General features: G+C 34.6%; 2 protein-coding genes and 1 long non-coding RNA gene across 4 annotated transcripts; 2 read left to right on the top strand and 1 right to left on the bottom strand.

The window, feature by feature from the left end:
* The first annotated feature begins 8,656 nt into the window (after positions 1 to 8,656).
* On the top strand, positions 8,657 to 11,893 carry LOC107759872 (large ribosomal subunit protein uL4). Its single transcript, XM_016577880.2, has 2 exons — positions 8,657 to 9,876; positions 11,494 to 11,893. The coding sequence occupies exons 1-2, from the start codon at positions 8,773 to 8,775 to the stop codon at positions 11,605 to 11,607; spliced, it is 1,218 nt and encodes a 405-aa protein (XP_016433366.1). The 5' UTR covers positions 8,657 to 8,772; the 3' UTR covers positions 11,608 to 11,893.
* Positions 11,894 to 13,033: 1,140 nt separating this feature from the next.
* LOC107759869 (patatin-like protein 2) lies at positions 13,034 to 15,052 on the top strand. Its single transcript, XM_016577879.2, has 6 exons — positions 13,034 to 13,514; positions 13,606 to 13,792; positions 13,889 to 14,050; positions 14,133 to 14,423; positions 14,518 to 14,693; positions 14,790 to 15,052. The coding sequence occupies exons 1-6, from the start codon at positions 13,414 to 13,416 to the stop codon at positions 14,851 to 14,853; spliced, it is 981 nt and encodes a 326-aa protein (XP_016433365.1). The 5' UTR covers positions 13,034 to 13,413; the 3' UTR covers positions 14,854 to 15,052.
* On the bottom strand, positions 14,004 to 15,878 carry LOC107759870 (uncharacterized). Of its 2 annotated transcripts, XR_001642277.2 has the most exons (4): positions 15,536 to 15,878; positions 15,235 to 15,320; positions 14,750 to 14,847; positions 14,004 to 14,397 (listed from the first exon to the last, which is right to left on the bottom strand). It is a non-coding gene; the product is annotated as an uncharacterized LOC107759870 (long non-coding RNA). The 2 variants fall into 2 exon arrangements; XR_012706890.1 differs by lacking the exon at positions 14,750 to 14,847.
* Positions 15,879 to 16,356: the final 478 nt, after the last annotated feature.

The raw sequence follows: 16,356 nt of genomic DNA, 5'->3' as shown, positions 1-16,356 counted from the left end.
CAAATATAGAAAAATTTAATCAATAAATTTTAATTGATTTTGTAATACTAAATATTAGGAAAATAATTATGACTATTCCTAAATATTAGAGAAATAATTTAATTAATATTTCTAAATATTAGGTTAAACATTAAAAATTAAAATACTATTTTATCTAGTGTGAATTCTATTTTTAAAGGGTAAAAAAGACGAACGACATTTTGCTAAGGGATTTCGTGTTTTTAATATATATTTGATAGATATTGGCCTCACATGTAATAGGTTCTTCAGTACTTAAGATTAATTCTGTAGCAAGTTCAAATGACAGATGACAGATAATTTGTTTGCATTATTTTTTTCCTATTTAGTAGCGCGCTCTGTTTCTAATCAATTAACATAGTATTATTAGTAGACATAAAAAGTACAGTTTCTTCATGATTCAGTTTCACATACACTTACGAAAAAAAATTGAACTCTACAATTCAAAAGGAACTAACTAAAATACTTCAAATATGGCAAGTGTTGGGAAACGTGTCAGGCTAATAGAAGAGAAAAATATTTGAAAGAGAAAAGTAATAAATTGCACAAGATAAAACAAGACAAGATTTACGTGTTTCGGCAATTTTGCCTACTCCACGGTCACACAAAGAATAACTCTTTATTAATTGAAGAGAGACAGAAAAAATTGAGGGATGATTTGCAAATGAAAATGCATACCCTTTTTATAGGCATTTGAATGCCCTGCTGAGGTAAGCGCTTACATCATAGGAATGCCGATGTAAGCGCTTACATCATACGAATGTCGATGTAAGCGCGCATAAATCATAAGAATGCTGATGCAAGCGCTTACATCATAAGTTCATCTCTTTTTGATTTTTCTTTCTTTTGTTTTGTCCACTTTTCTTTCTTTCACATACAACAACAAGTTTGCTACTATCAATCTCCTCCTCAAGCCTATGTTACATCAAGAAAGAAATTAAAATAAAGATTTGCTATTCTATGGTGGCGCCTTCACCCTAACAGTCTTTAAGGCTAACTGAGGCAGTGCACAACCTCAGTTTGTCAACACCGACAACTTTGGTCAACATGTCTAACGGGTTCTTTGATATTGGTATCTTCTGCAGGGAAAGAGTTTCTTCACTTATTAACTTTCAGATATGATGATACCTCAATTGGATATGTTTCGATCTTGCATGAAAACATTGGATTCTTGGCAAGATGAATTGCAACCTCGTTATCGCTGAAAAGCTCACAATTATCCTGCTCTTTACCTAACTCTTTAAGAAAATTATTGTGCCCAATCATCTCTTTTTCAGCTTCTGAGATTGCCATATACTCTGCTTCAGTGGTAGATAGAGCAACACTTTTCTGAAGTCTAGACATCCAGCTAACAGCAGTATCACCCAAGGTGAATACGTAGCATGTGATACTTTTTAGACTATCCAGATCGCCGCCTAAATTTTTATCAGCAAAACCTTGTAAGATAATATTGCTCCTTTTAAAACAAAGTGACATACCTGAGGTGCCTTTGAGATATCGCAATATCCATTTTACACCTTCCCAATGCTCCTTTCCTGGATTTGACATGTATCTACTGACAACTCCAACTGCATGGGCTATGTCATGTCTAGTGCAAACCATAGCATACATCAAACTTCCTACTGCTGAAGCATATGGAACTTTGGATGTGTACTTCCTTTCTTCATTTGTCTTAGGTGATTGGTCCTTCAACATATTAAGATGGCTTCCGAGTGGAGTGTTTCTGGTCTTTGCATCATGAGGACTGAACCTACTTAGTACCTTCTGTATGTACTTTTCTTGAGATAATTTTAAGGTTCCTTCAGACCTGCTTCTGCTAATCCTCATCCCAAGCATTTGCTTAGTTGGTCCTAGGTCTTTTATTTCAAACTCCTACGTTAGTTGTTGCTTAACCCTATTGATCTCATTTATGGTAGATCCTGCAATTAGCATATGATCAATGTACAATAGTAAAATGATATAGGATTTATCAAGATTTTTGTTATAACAACAATGGTCCATCTCACATCGTGTGAAACCATTATTATGCATGAATCCATCAAATTTCTTGTTCCATTATCGGGGTGCTTGTTTCAAACCATATAAACTCTTCTGCAACTTACACACAAGGTTTTCTTTACCATAAACTTGAAAACCTTCAGGTTGCTTTATGTAGATGTCTTCTTCAAGGTCACCATGCAAGAAAGCAATTTTAACATGTAGCTGCCCCAAATGTAAATTTTCTGCAACTACGATACTTAGAACCAACCTGATAGTAGTTAATTTGACTACATGAGAGAAGATCTCGGTGTAGTCAATCCCTTCCTTCTGCTGAAAGCCTTTTACCACTAATCGTGCTTTGTATCTCTTCTTACCATCATGTTCTTCCTTGACCCTGTACACTCACTTGTTTGGCAATGCCTTATTTCCTTTTGGTAACTCTGTAAGTATCCATGTTTTATTCTTTTGAAGAGAATTCATCTCTTTTTTCATGGCTAGCTTCCACTTATCAGGGATTATCACCTGCATTGCTTCAACAAAATACTCTGGTTCTCCAACATCAGTCAGAAGTAAATAGTGGAGAGAAATAGTTAACCTATGTGGAGCATTCGTGACTCTTAAGGATTAACTGATTCCGAATTTGATTCAAGTCCTGACTCCAGATCTAGTTCTCCATCTGATTCTATCTCTGGTTCTGGTTTTGATTCTGATCCAGATTCGGCTTTTAGTTCGACATCTTCAATTTCAGATCCAGTTGTAGTCTCTCTAGCCACTTCATTTTCTGAGATTTCTTCTAAGTCAACTGTTTCAAATATCTATCTACTGGTGCTGGTTGGTTCTACTTCAAGCTTGTCTTTGTACATCACATTTTCATTAATTGTGACATTCATGTGTCTTAGGATCTTTCTATTATGATCATCCCAAAATCGATAACCAAAATTATCATCGCCATAGCCAATAAAGAAACATTTCTTGGCCTTAGGATTAAGTTTATTTCTATCATTAGAATTTATATGCACATAAGCAACATAACCAAAAATTTTCAGATGTGAATGAGTTACCTCTTTTCCTGTCCATACCTCCTCAGGAATTTTAAAATTCAGCGGTACAGAGGGTCCCATATTTATGAGGTAAGCTGCCGTGTTAACAACCTCAGCCCAAAAATACTTCGGCAATCCAGAATGTATTCTCATACTTCTGACTCGTTCATTCAGGGTTTTGTTCATCCTCTCAGCAACACCATTTTGTTCCGGTGTTCCAGGAACTGTCTTGATCATTCTGATACCATTCTCAGAGCAGAATGCTTTAAATTCTTGACTATCATACTCTCCTCCATTGTTAAACTTCAGATATTTTAACTTTAGACTTGTCTGATTTTCAACTTCAACTTTCCATCTTTTAAAGGTAATAAATACATCAGATATATTTTTCAAAAAATAAACCCATACCTTTCTTATGGAATCATCAATGAAGGTGACATAATAGTGTGAGCCTACCAGAGAAGTTACATGTACTGGTTCCCACATATCTGTATGCACTAGTTCCAACTTCTCTTTCTTTGGCGTCCTTCCCACCTTTGAGAAACTAACTATCTTTTGTTTCCCTTAAATGCAATCTTCGCACAAATCTAATTCAACATGCTTTAGGTTTGGCAACTTTTCTTTGGATGCCAATAACTTCATTCCCTTCTCACTCATATGCCCGAGCCTCCGGTGTCACAATGTTGTAGCACGACCATGATCAACTGTTGCTATAGTATCTCGTTGTATTGCAGTTACATACAGTGTTCCCTTCTTGAAGCCTCGCGCCACAACCAAATTTCCTTTGGTTATCTTCCACGATCCGTTACCGAATATTGTTGTATATCCTTCATTGTCAATCTGACCCATAGATATCAGATTTTTCTTGAGGCCAGAAATATGTCGGACATTTTACAATTTTCATAGCATGCCTTGTGAAGTCTTTATATGAACTTCACCTTTTTCCGACAATGTCCAGTGGTTCGCCGTCTGCTAGATAAACTTTCCCAATTTTTTCAACAATATATTTATGCAATAATTTTTTGCATGATGTAGAGTGAAAGGAAGCACCTGAGTCGAGAATCCAAGATTCGACTGGACTGTCTGCACAACAAATTAGTGCATCATCGACTTGTTCAACAATTGCATTTGTTGAATTATCATCCTTGTATTGATCGTTCTTCTTCTTCTTTGGCTCTCTACACTGACTACTGTAGTGGCCTTTTTATCACAATTCCAACACATAATGTCTTTGTGATTTTTGAATTGCCCTCTTCTTCTTGACTTTGATCTGCCACGACCATGACTTTGTCCTCTTTGGCTGTTTCTTCCCCTGCTTTCGGTATTCAAAGCAGATCCTGGGGAATCACTTGATTCTCTCCGGCGAATATCTTCGCTTAGAACCAAGTCTCTAATATCATCCAATTTGAGTTTGGTACTTCCCGATGAACTGTTAACTGCAGTTACTGTTACAGACCAACTCTCCGGTAGAGATGATAGTAGAATCAATGCCCTGACTTCGTCATCGAATGTTATATTGACATAACTCAACTGAGTTAATATTACATTAAACTCATTGATATGTTCCGTAACATATTCACCTTCTGTCATTTTTAAGTTGAACAATCTACGCATTAAATAAACTTTATTTGAACCAGATGGCTTATCGTGCATATTTGACAACACCTTCATCAGGCATGCGGTGGTCTTCTCGTTAATGATGTTAAATGCCACATTTCGTGTTAGCGTCAAACGAATCACACCAAGAGCTTGACGATCTAATAGATCCCAATCCGCTTTGGCCATATTCTCCGGTTTTACCTCGGTCAGGGGTAAGTGTAACTTTTTCTAGTACAAATAATCCTTTATTTGTATTTTTCAAAATCCAAAATCTTTGCCATTGAACTTGTCAATCTTAACCTTCCATTCTCACGATGCCATTTTTCACAAAAATAATTTATGTGAATAGTAACGATGATCAATAATGTGGCACTATTCTTGAGAATAGTACATGCACCGATACCGTATTTTTCTACTAGAATTACAATGTCTGTACTATGATATCAGTTATTGGAAAACGTGTCAGGCTAATAGAAGGAAAAAATATTTGAAAGAGAAAAGCAATAAATTGCACAAGACAAGAGAAGACAAGATTTACGTGGTTCGGCAATTTTGCCTACTCTACGGCCACACAAAGAATAACTCTTTATTAATTGAAGAGAGAAAGAAAAAGTCGAGGGATGATTTGCAAATGAAAATGCATACTCCTTTTATAGGCATTTGAATGACCTGCCAATGTAAGCGCTTACATTATAGGAATGCCGATGTAAGCGCTTACATCATAAGTTCATCTCTTTTGATTTTTCTTTCTTTTGTTTTGTCCACTTTTTTTTCTTTCACATACAACAACATGTTTGCTACTATCAATAAGTTCATTCACCTACATATGTAGGCTGCATTGATCTATATTATTTTACAAACCCGCATTCTACCGTATTTCTCATAGGCGAAACCAGAATTTAAAGTTTGCTCGTTCTCATTACTGCGTTGCAGTTAACTCTCTAAAATATTTTCCGGAAGAAACTGCCTTACTATCCAATGCTAACAGAAAAATTTAAAACATAAGCACAGAAACTTGCTTTTCCCCGTTTAATGGAAAACATTCTTTTTGATATTCAATTGCCAGAAATGACTTATTTTCGGAAAAATATTTTTTTGCGCTACCAAACACACCCCCATAAGGATTCCCCCAACAAGAGTGAAATCTGGACTTGTCCATAGCATAAGGTTTTTACTGATTTTGTCACCTAAAAATAGTGAACATTTTAAGTCATGAATTTCTCCTACTTATAAAAGGATGCCCCAGTATAATAATCCTGATAAATATGCCTATAGGACAGAGTTTAAAGTTAGGCTAATTAATTACTAATTGCCTAACAGATGTCAGGTAAGAGATAAGTTTGCAAAAAGAAAAAGTAGCTCAAATAAGAGCAACACCAAGCCCATGAACAAAAATAGTCACATTGGATAATTAATTCAACCAGTTTGTTGGTGATCCCTGTACGAGGGGATTATATTTTCAACCTTATAATTTTACTTCACACCAATATGAAATTTGTAGCACCTTAGTGGCTAAGATAATATTTTTCAAATTAACTAATGATAGAGGCTTTATTTATTAAATATTAAAGAAGAATCAACCCATAGCGGTTCATCCAACCATTTAAATTAAAAATAGCCGGTAGAAGTATAATATATGCATCATGTGTGTATATAATTATATATAATCAATGTATAATATATGTATATGATTAAAAAAAAAAAATTATGAATATGACTGATTATTTGTTTAAAGATTCCTTTATTTAAAGAAATATTTTACATGGGTAAAAAGACATGTATTTTCGAACACACACATACAAGGATAAGAGAAGATAGCTTGAAATGCTTTAACCATGATCCAAGTAATTCTCAATATGCAACAATTTGTAAGTATTCCATTTTGATGATTGAAGGTGCTAAATAGGTACGAGAAACGAAAATTATATAGAAGAAAATTGTCTCAAAAGACTAATAATATGTTTGAATCAACTTAACAAAGGATAAAAAGCTATAGAAGATCCATATAGATAAAACCAACTGCGTGGAATTAAAGTTTAGCTATTGTTGTTTCGAAATTTGTCAAGAATGCCTTTAATTTTATTAGAAACCTATATAACAGTGTACACAAAAGTATGAAATTTAAAAGACTTTGTTGGTGAAAATACAATTACAGTTGAAAAAAAATGAAAAAAAATAAATCTTCAAACTGAGGTGCGGATATCTCGCTCTCTGTAAGGAGATTCAAGCCGACCGCAACAAAGTCTTCACTGGTCTAACAGTAATCCTCTTGACTTGTCTCCCCCAGGATACAACAATCCGATCACGTCGTATGATTCGAACAAACTCTAGACAAGTTGTTGAGTCCAAAGTTCCACCAAGATGAACACCTTCCTTCAACAAAAGTAAAAACTCTCTTCTTCTTCTCTTCACAACTTTAACCTCACTTTATTGAAACACTCTATAATTATTTTTCACACCACAATACGGAGGAAAGACTCCTATTTATAGGTGTCAGATTTCTTCCTTGAATTAAATTGGAAGAAAGTGAGGTAATAAGTTATGAAATCATGGAAAACATGGGATAATGGTTAAATTATTATGTAATTAGTGGTAGAACATGGGAGAAAAGTTATAAAAGAGTTATGGCCATTTTCTACATCATGGAGTAGTGAGAGTTATATGAGTTATGGCCATTTTTTATATCATAAAGTAATGGGAGTTATGACATATTTTATTTTAATAATAAAATATTATTATACTAACAAACTTGCTTTTATATAACTTTTAGTTTGGATCCTAACTAGTTTTGGATCGAGGCAGAATTGATCAACTAAATGAATATTCGAAGAACACCATCTAAGTTACAGCCAAATGAACACAAAATGTCTCCAACATACCATAGTGAAGTGCACAAATGCTAGAACATAACTATAACGTGTACGGATCTCATCGATCGACACTATCAATAATATAGTTAAGAAACATTATTTATGATATAAATCATGAAACATGTGTACTTATTGTTGCTGTTAAAATTATTAACTTGAGTTTAATTAATTTCATTATATAGGTTGCATGATTTTCATAGCTTAATGTATTAACAATGCACGTTGGTGATAAATTAGGAAAAAAGCTGTTTTAAAATTATTTTATGAGCAATTTTGACAATCTCAATATTTACAACAACTAAGAACAATTTAATAAGCTTATAGCCCGTTTGGTCAAACGGCAAAAATCAGTTTATTTTGAGAATTGTTTTTTCTCAAAAGTGTTTTTCTCAAAAGTATTTTTAGTGAGAAATAATTTGTGTTTGTCTAATAAATTAGAAAATCACTTCTGAGCAGCAATTAGTGTTTGGCCAAACTTTAAAAAACTGCTTTTAAGAAACTATTTTTTTCTCGCTTTTCTAAAATTACTTTTGCTTCTCCTCAAAAGCATTTTTTTCCTTTCAAAAGTTTGGCCAAATACTTTAATCATAGAAAAAAAATACTTTTGACCAAAAAAGATGCTTTTGCCTCAAAAGAAGTTTGACCAAACAAGCTATTATTAGTTATCGTGCAATATGATTAGATAGTCAAACTAAACAATAAAAATATTACTAAACCACAACAAACAATATAATCTATCTAAGTATTATATTCATAGAGTAGTATAATACAATTGACACCATATTAAACAATACATAATTAAAATCTGAAAACAACAATCCGAAATAAAGTGTAAGTGATTAATGATACATACAATACAATGGAATAGTGTTAATAACAAGGGATCTTTACATAATTAATTAGCCAGATTTATCGTTTAATTTTTATAGTCGGCATGCATAGATTATACATTGATTATATTACATATTATGTATGAATTATTCTATATATTATACATTTATCGACAATTTTAATTTAAGTGGTCGGGTGGACGGCTATTTGGGTAAATTCTTAGACAAAGAAATTGCAAGGAAAATGGATCCATGGGTTTAAGCCCCAAAAATGGATTTAAGTCCGGCCCATTTTCTAACCCTTCTGCTCCTCTGTGCTACTTATATTCATACACGGACGAAAACCTAGCTCTCTTTCAAAGTCGCCACTCTGTTCATCTACTCTTAAAAAACCCTAGCAGCCATTCCCCTTCCCCTTAACCCCCGCCATTACCAATGGCAACAGCTGCGGCCATTCCCACCACCACCGTTCAATCCTTCGAAAATGACATGGCCACTGACGGCGCCGTTCCTCTACCCGCCGTCATGAAAGCTCCGATCCGACCCGACGTCGTAACCTACGTCCACTCCAACATTTCCAAAAACGCCCGTCAACCTTACGCCGTTTCGAAAAAAGCCGGTCACCAAACCTCCGCTGAGTCATGGGGTACTGGACGTGCTGTTTCACGTATCCCTCGTGTCGCCGGTGGTGGAACCCACCGTGCTGGGCAAGCTGCTTTCGGTAACATGTGTCGTGGTGGTCGCATGTTCGCTCCGACCAAAATCTGGCGCCGTTGGCACCGTAAGATCCCCGTTAACCAAAAGCGTTATGCTGTAGCTTCAGCTATTGCTGCGTCTGCAGTTCCTTCGCTTGTCCTCGCGCGTGGTCATCGTATTGAATCAGTTCCCGAGCTCCCTCTCGTTGTTTCGGATTCAGTTGAGAGTATTGAAAAGACATCTAATGCTATCAAAGCTTTAAAACAAATCGGTGCTTATCCTGATGCTGAGAAAGCTAAGGACAGTCACGCGATTCGTCCAGGTAAAGGTAAAATGCGTAACCGTAGGTACATTTCCCGTAAAGGTCCACTGATTGTGTACGGAACTGAAGGTGCTAAGCTAGTAAAAGCGTTCCGTAATATTCCTGGAGTCGAAATTTGCCATGTCGATCGATTGAATTTACTGAAGCTTGCTCCTGGAGGTCATTTAGGAAGGTTTATTGTGTGGACTAAATCGGCTTATGAGAAATTGGATGGGATTTATGGTTCATTTGATAAGGCGTCTGAGAAGAAGAAGGGATACGTGTTGCCTAGGCCGAAAATGGCGAATGCTGATCTGGCTAGGATTATTAATTCTGATGAGGTGCAGTCCGTTGTGAGGCCAATCAAGAAGGATGTTAATAAGAGGGCGACATTGAAGAAGAACCCACTTAAGAACCTGAATGTGCTGCTGAAGCTTAACCCATATGCAAAGACTGCAAGGAGAATGTCTCTTTTGGCTGAGGCTCAACGTGTTAAGGCTAAGAAAGAGAAGCTCGACAAGAAGAGGCATCAAGTCACTAAGGTATATTCTTCTAAAATTTTGTATATAGCTGTAGACACTGCTGTACATATCCTGAGATTTTGTGTAGTTTTATAATATTGGCCTGAAATGAGCGTATATTGGGTAACATGGCCATTGAGGATTAATATAACCGATCCCAACTTGTTGAGACTTGGATTAGCTCTTGTTGTTAGTTTAACTTCATGTTTTAGTTTACTAGTTTAATCTCTTTTGTGATATTATAAGAAAAAAATTGCTAATTTATTTACGTTAATACAGAACTATTGTCTTTAAGCTAAAATTGATTTAATCTTAGCAGACCTCATAGAATAGAACGTACTTATGTATGCACAATTTTCTTTGATGATCTAGTATCCTGGTTTGGTTTAGATTGTTTTCCTAGAGATGATTCTGTTGTTTGTTTCTTGTTTGTCATTATAATTTGTTGAGTCTACTATGCACAGAACACTCAGTTTGGGTTTTTGCGGAGTTTGCATTGCTGCTAGTACTCATTTATAGAAACTTTTGTGGTCGTTTTTGCAATTGCTGTAATTTACTATGTGTTGTGTTGTTTGACTTTAATTGCAATCTGATTGCTTCAGTTGATTGTTCTGTGATTCCCTCTCGAATAACTAAATGTTGTTTACCCCTGATAAGGCGAGCTAATAAGTTTTGTTGAGGAACTGAGATGTGTAATGATGTAGGGATGATATGGATCCTATTTTTCTCTGATCTTGGTGGGTTAGTGTGCAAAACAATGTTTAGATCATAGTGCTAAGAAAAGGATAGCCTGAAGGGCATGATACTGTTGGATTTAAATTTTAGCTTTTCTTAATAGAGATGGGATGTTATGATATTATGTTACTTCCCAAATTTAGTTTAACACCTGACCTGTAGATTGTGGCGTGTTATTTTCTGTTCTAAAAAATTTAACACCGACTTCTAGTTCTTGGCAAAAGTTTCCTCAATTCTAGTGATAATCCCTATCATCTTCATCATTATTATGTTAGTGGAAGCTAAATATAAAGTGTCGAATGGACGGGACGCATCTATTTTGCCATTTGTATTTAATTTGTTTTTGTATTAGACAACAGTTTTTTTTGTTTTATAATTTCTTGTTTTTGTTTTTCGAAAAACAACTGAGAATGTCTGGAATTGTTTCGAGATTGTTGGAAGTATCACTAATGTCCTACATTTTTTGGGTCATCTATTTGGGTGAAAATAGTAAGACTAATACTGACTAGACATACTGCACATATTTTTTAAATGAATATTGCTTTTGTTCAAGAAAAACAAGAGTTCTGTTGATATAAAAAAAAATACTCTGCTTAACTGTGATCCAATAGAGCTGAAAATTGCACATATTCGGTTTTTCCTGTCACTGCCATATTTTTTTCTCCACGATCAAATTAATATTAATACAGTTCGTAGCATTCAAACTTTTAGTTGGTTTCATATTATTTTCACCAAAACCCGCAGCTAATTCCCTAAAGTCAAACCATTTTCTAATCCAAGCTCAGCCTTAGAGTTCCCCCATTTTTGGTTAATAGTATTTTAGTAATGCTGTATTTCACTGTGAAACCTGAGTTTGATTGTGCACTATGTTAACTCAATTTTCTTGTTTTTCTTGTTCCACAGGAGGAGGCATCAGCTATCAGGGCAGCAGGCACATCTTGGTTCAAGACAATGATTTCAGATTCTGATTACACAGAGTTCGAGAACTTCACAAAGTGGCTTGGCGTTACACAGTGAAGGACTTTTTTGTTTTGAAATCATGCTAGAAACTATTTTGGGTTTTTCAGCTTTGATTGTTCAAACTATGAAAGAGATCAAGTGGGAGGGAAATTACATGCTCAAGTCACCTAAGTTGTTACTTGCACATATATTTCCTGACCACATTTTGTTGTCAAGTTTTGTTTTAGTTGGAGTGTTATTTTTGACAGATGTGGTATTAAGTATTTTGTGGAATAGCCCTTGTAATGAATTGCTCTTCAACATCGCATGTCTGATTTATCATTTTGATATGTTCAGCTTCTCATACTGGTGTTCGTTTGAAAGTGGTTATTGGACACTAAACGCATCTGGTGTCTGTTGCTTTTGTGCTATTTAAGGACCAACAGTAACATGACAATTATTAATGTGATACCTGCGGTGCTTATGTTTATAGAGCTTAGGTGTTGTTCCATCTATTCTTTCTGGTATGCTCACGTATGACTGGATAAAGATTAGCTGATTTTTCTAGTGTTCGCCTAAAAGTTTCTCGGTTGTAAAAAATGTAAGTTCCTATGTTGTAGTTGGAATCAAGATTGGCTCCTATGGTTAGAGATAATTGCTTAAAGGAAAGAGAACTCTGGTAATATGACAAGAGAATAGGTAATACTAAGCTATTATTTCTTTTTCAGCGTTGAGTGTATCTACAAAATCAATGAAGACTGAAGTGTTAGGCCCATAGTATTTAGCAGTTTTTTAAAAAGGCTTTCTTGGAATTTGCCTTCGGGCTCGCATCGGGGTGGAGCACTATGAATTTGCCTTCGGGCTCGCACCGGGGTGGAGCACTATGAATTTGCCTTCGGGCTCGCACCGGGGTGGAGCACTATCAAAACGCCCGCTTAGAGCGTAGCGGGAACATACATCAAGAAGACAAGAACGTTGTCTATAAGAAACAAATATTACTTGATCAGATACATCAAGAAGACAAGAACGTTGTCTATAAGAAACAAATATTACTTGATCAGATACGACAAAATATATATTTGTACCTCACAAAATAAAAGCTACTTCATATAATTATTTAAAAAAATTCATGTAATTACAAATGATATCTAATCAATTTGGTTGTTTATCTTTTCAAACTTAAACGTTATTCAATCAATCCAAAGTCAAGTACTCGGTATAATTGCAAAGGGAAGATTCTAAGTGGTGAGAGCAAAATAGACATTACATAGGAAAGGAGGAAGAGAATGTTTTTTCTTCAAAGTTGGAAAGTTAATTTATAGAGCAAGTCGTGGGTGTAAATGATTTTCACCAATTTTTAAAAAAACTATCATTTTCAAAAGTGCTTTTACAGTAAACGGATTGATTCATTATTCTCAGACATTTATGATTTTTCTACGATTCTCCAAAATAATCATTTCAAAACTATCGTTTATGGTAGTCATCATCAGTGAATATAACATGGTCTCGCCCAAATTGGATTTTCAACTTTGCTTCATTGCATGACATTCAGAAATGAGATGATTGTAATTTGTAAATAAGATTAGTCGAAGAAGTTCCAAGATTTTGGAATTATTATATTTTTTAAATAATTTTGGAGACATTTTATACTAGAGTTTAAATTGTATATTTTGTATTTGATATTAAGGAACATGAAAGAGATATTTAGAGATTTAGCCGATGTTGAGCCCAATGTTATGTTGACCACCCTCCATACATGTTGCTTTTACACATAAATTTACAAGTTCCACATTTGGATGATAGGAATTGGATGGTAAAGAAGCAAGGGTCGCAGATTACTTCGATGTAATCGCAGGAACGAGCACAGGTGGTTTGGTAACTGCAATGTTAACTGCACCAAACAAAGAGGGACGTCCTCTTTTTGCTGCTAAAGATATCATTCCGTTCTATCTTGAACAGGGCCCTAAGATTTTTCCATACGGAAGGTAAAATCACTTTGTAAATTAGCAGTAATATTTCTATCAATTAGTGTTTATATCATAGCGCTAATGATTGAAGTTGCTTTTTATTTATCAGGGGATTGCTTGGATCAATAAAGAAGATGTTGAAATCTCTGGTTAGACCAAAGTATAATGGGAAATATCTTCACAAAGTTATACAAGAGAAGCTAGGCCAAACTCGATTGTGTAAAACGTTAACCAATATTATTGTTCCAACTTTTGATATCAAGAATTTGCAACCAATAGTCTTCTCTACATTTGAGGTTCGTACTCTAGCTAATAACATACATATATCCTTTTTTCCATTCTATGACTTATTTACTCGACATAAAAACTAACATATTTCTTACATCTTGCAGGCCAAAGAAGATCCATTAATGGATGCTCGGTTATCTGATATTTGCATCAGCACATCTGCTGCTCCAACTTATCTTCCTGCACATTATTTCAAGAACCAAGACAAAGATGGACATGTTCAAGAATTCAATCTTGTAGATGGTGGAGTAGCAGCCAACAATCCAGTAAATACATTTATTCTATCTTTCCAAATATCTGTCATTTCCTCTCTTTTTCATACATATTGATTTAAGTCTTCACTTGTAGGTCCTCGTCGCTACAAGCCAAGTAACCAAACAAATTTTCCTTGGAGATCCAGATTTCTCAATGGATTGTGGTCGGTTCTTAGTAATCTCATTAGGTACTGGCTCACCAAAGGTGAAGCCGAAATACAATGCCACAACAGCAATCAAATGGGGTCTCTGCAGATGGCTGCTCAATGGTGGTTCTTCTCCAATTGTGGATGTTCTTACTCAAGCCAGTGACGATATGGTTAATTTGCCCTTGTCTGCTCTCCTCCAAGCGCTTCATTCTGAAAATAATTACCTTCGTATTCAGGTACATATATGCAATTTACTATAAGAAAAAGTAGGGCAGGGGACTTTAAAATCACCCAAGGTAACATGGATTTTTTTTTTTATCATAATGATAGGATGACACGTTATCTCGGACAAACTCCTCTGTTGACATATCAACAAAGGATAACATGGACAAATTAGTTGAAATTGGGAAGAACTTGCTGAAGAAACCAGTTTCAAGGATAAATTCGCACACAGGTCTACTTGAACCATGTCAAAATGGTGGCTCAAATGAAGAAAGTCTGAAAAGGTAATTCAAATTAATCTTCTGAATACACTATCTTAGATAGTAAAAGTAATACTTACTAGTTGGAATAAATGAGCTTACATAACCATTCTTTGCCAGGTTCGCGAAGTTGCTTTCAGAAGAAAGAAGACTTAGGAAATCCAAGGCAGCTTTAAGACTTTAACAAACAAAAGATCAAAAGATCAGAGTAGTCAGTCATCTGTTGTTCAATATTTGAGTTGAGCAAACTGACTAGTTATTTGCAAATATGTGTTATATTCAAGTTGTAAATAGATTTAGCAATTGTAAATAGATCTATTCTGTAACAACTGTAACTTTTAAATGTTTTTGTTCTAGCAGTTATAAATAGATCCATTCTTTTTCCTTCCAAGTCTTCTGCAACTCACCAGATTCAAAATAAATAAGTACAAGTCTTGTTTCGTTCGTTATGTTTAGTCATCCAAGTTATACGCAATATGAATTAGTCATCCAAGCTATACAACACAAGTTGATGTAATAAGCTGATGCAGTAATGAATTAGAAACGCGAGGACACAATACTGTACCTGTGAAGTAGGCCTTGATCAATGTAATCTTCAAACTCCTAAAGTTGTCACTGCCCATATTAGATCATCACCATAAATAAATTTTCCTGTGAAAAATACGAAATAAAGGAAAATTAGCACTTTTAGTCTTTATGATTTTTGATTAAGCACAATTTAACCTTTAATTAGTTCATATGTGCATTAAATTTAACGAATTATTAAGTGCTAAACTATTCAATTATCGAATCAGAATTTATCAATCACGGAGGAACCAAAAGTGCAATTATCCAACAGAAGAAAAACATAAAGAAAGAAACTTTACCATATCCAAGTCAATCTTGTGCTTCTCTTTCGATTCATTTTCCAATATTTACTCAATTATGAAATAGCAGATATGCCAATACCTTCTCCTTTGAAAGCATTCCTCAAACACCTAAAGACATAAACAAATATTTTCTACCCAATATATTATTCTACTTTAAAAGGGAAAAGGAATGTGATCAGTTTTTTCCTATACCTTCAGACTGGTTTTTTTCATTCTCCAGAATTAAGAGCAGGGAGTTTAAGCTAAACTGTGGATCTTTAGTGGAGAAGCACATCAAAATACTCCGAAAAACTTCTTACAAAATCACAAGTTCTTCTCCAGAAGTGAAGCGGTTAACTTATCATTTATGTCATTTAACTATTTTTCGTTACTAACCTTTACAACTTAAAAGTCATTTTAGTTCATAACCTACAAAATATTTAATAAAAAATATGACATAACATTATATTTAATTAAAAAATCTAGCAATAATGCCACATAAGCTTAAATAAATCATATCTAAGTTAGACTCATTTTTTCTTCAACCCGATTTGACCTATAATCAAAATGAATTATTAATATTTGAACAATTAACTAGACTAGCACTTTGATTTTGTGGTTAATTTGTAGAAAAAGAAGTCTAAGAAATTTAAGAAAAATTAGGTCTTTTGAATTTATCTTTAGGTTTTGGTAGTATATTTACGGTCAAACACAATACATTGTCTTTTTCTTTTATCCAAATTATCGTTATAGGTTGTCTACGATTGTGGTGTGTACCGGCAATTTTTACTATGCAATTTCATTGTCGGTGTTTCTTACTGAACAATATTTTTGTCTGT

This window comes from Nicotiana tabacum, chromosome 24 (genome assembly GCF_000715075.1).
Source record: "Nicotiana tabacum cultivar K326 chromosome 24, ASM71507v2, whole genome shotgun sequence".
Lineage (NCBI taxonomy): Eukaryota > Viridiplantae > Streptophyta > Magnoliopsida > Solanales > Solanaceae > Nicotiana > Nicotiana tabacum.
The sequence above is the reverse complement of the archived record's forward strand: the minus strand, read 5'-3'. Positions and strand labels throughout refer to the sequence as shown.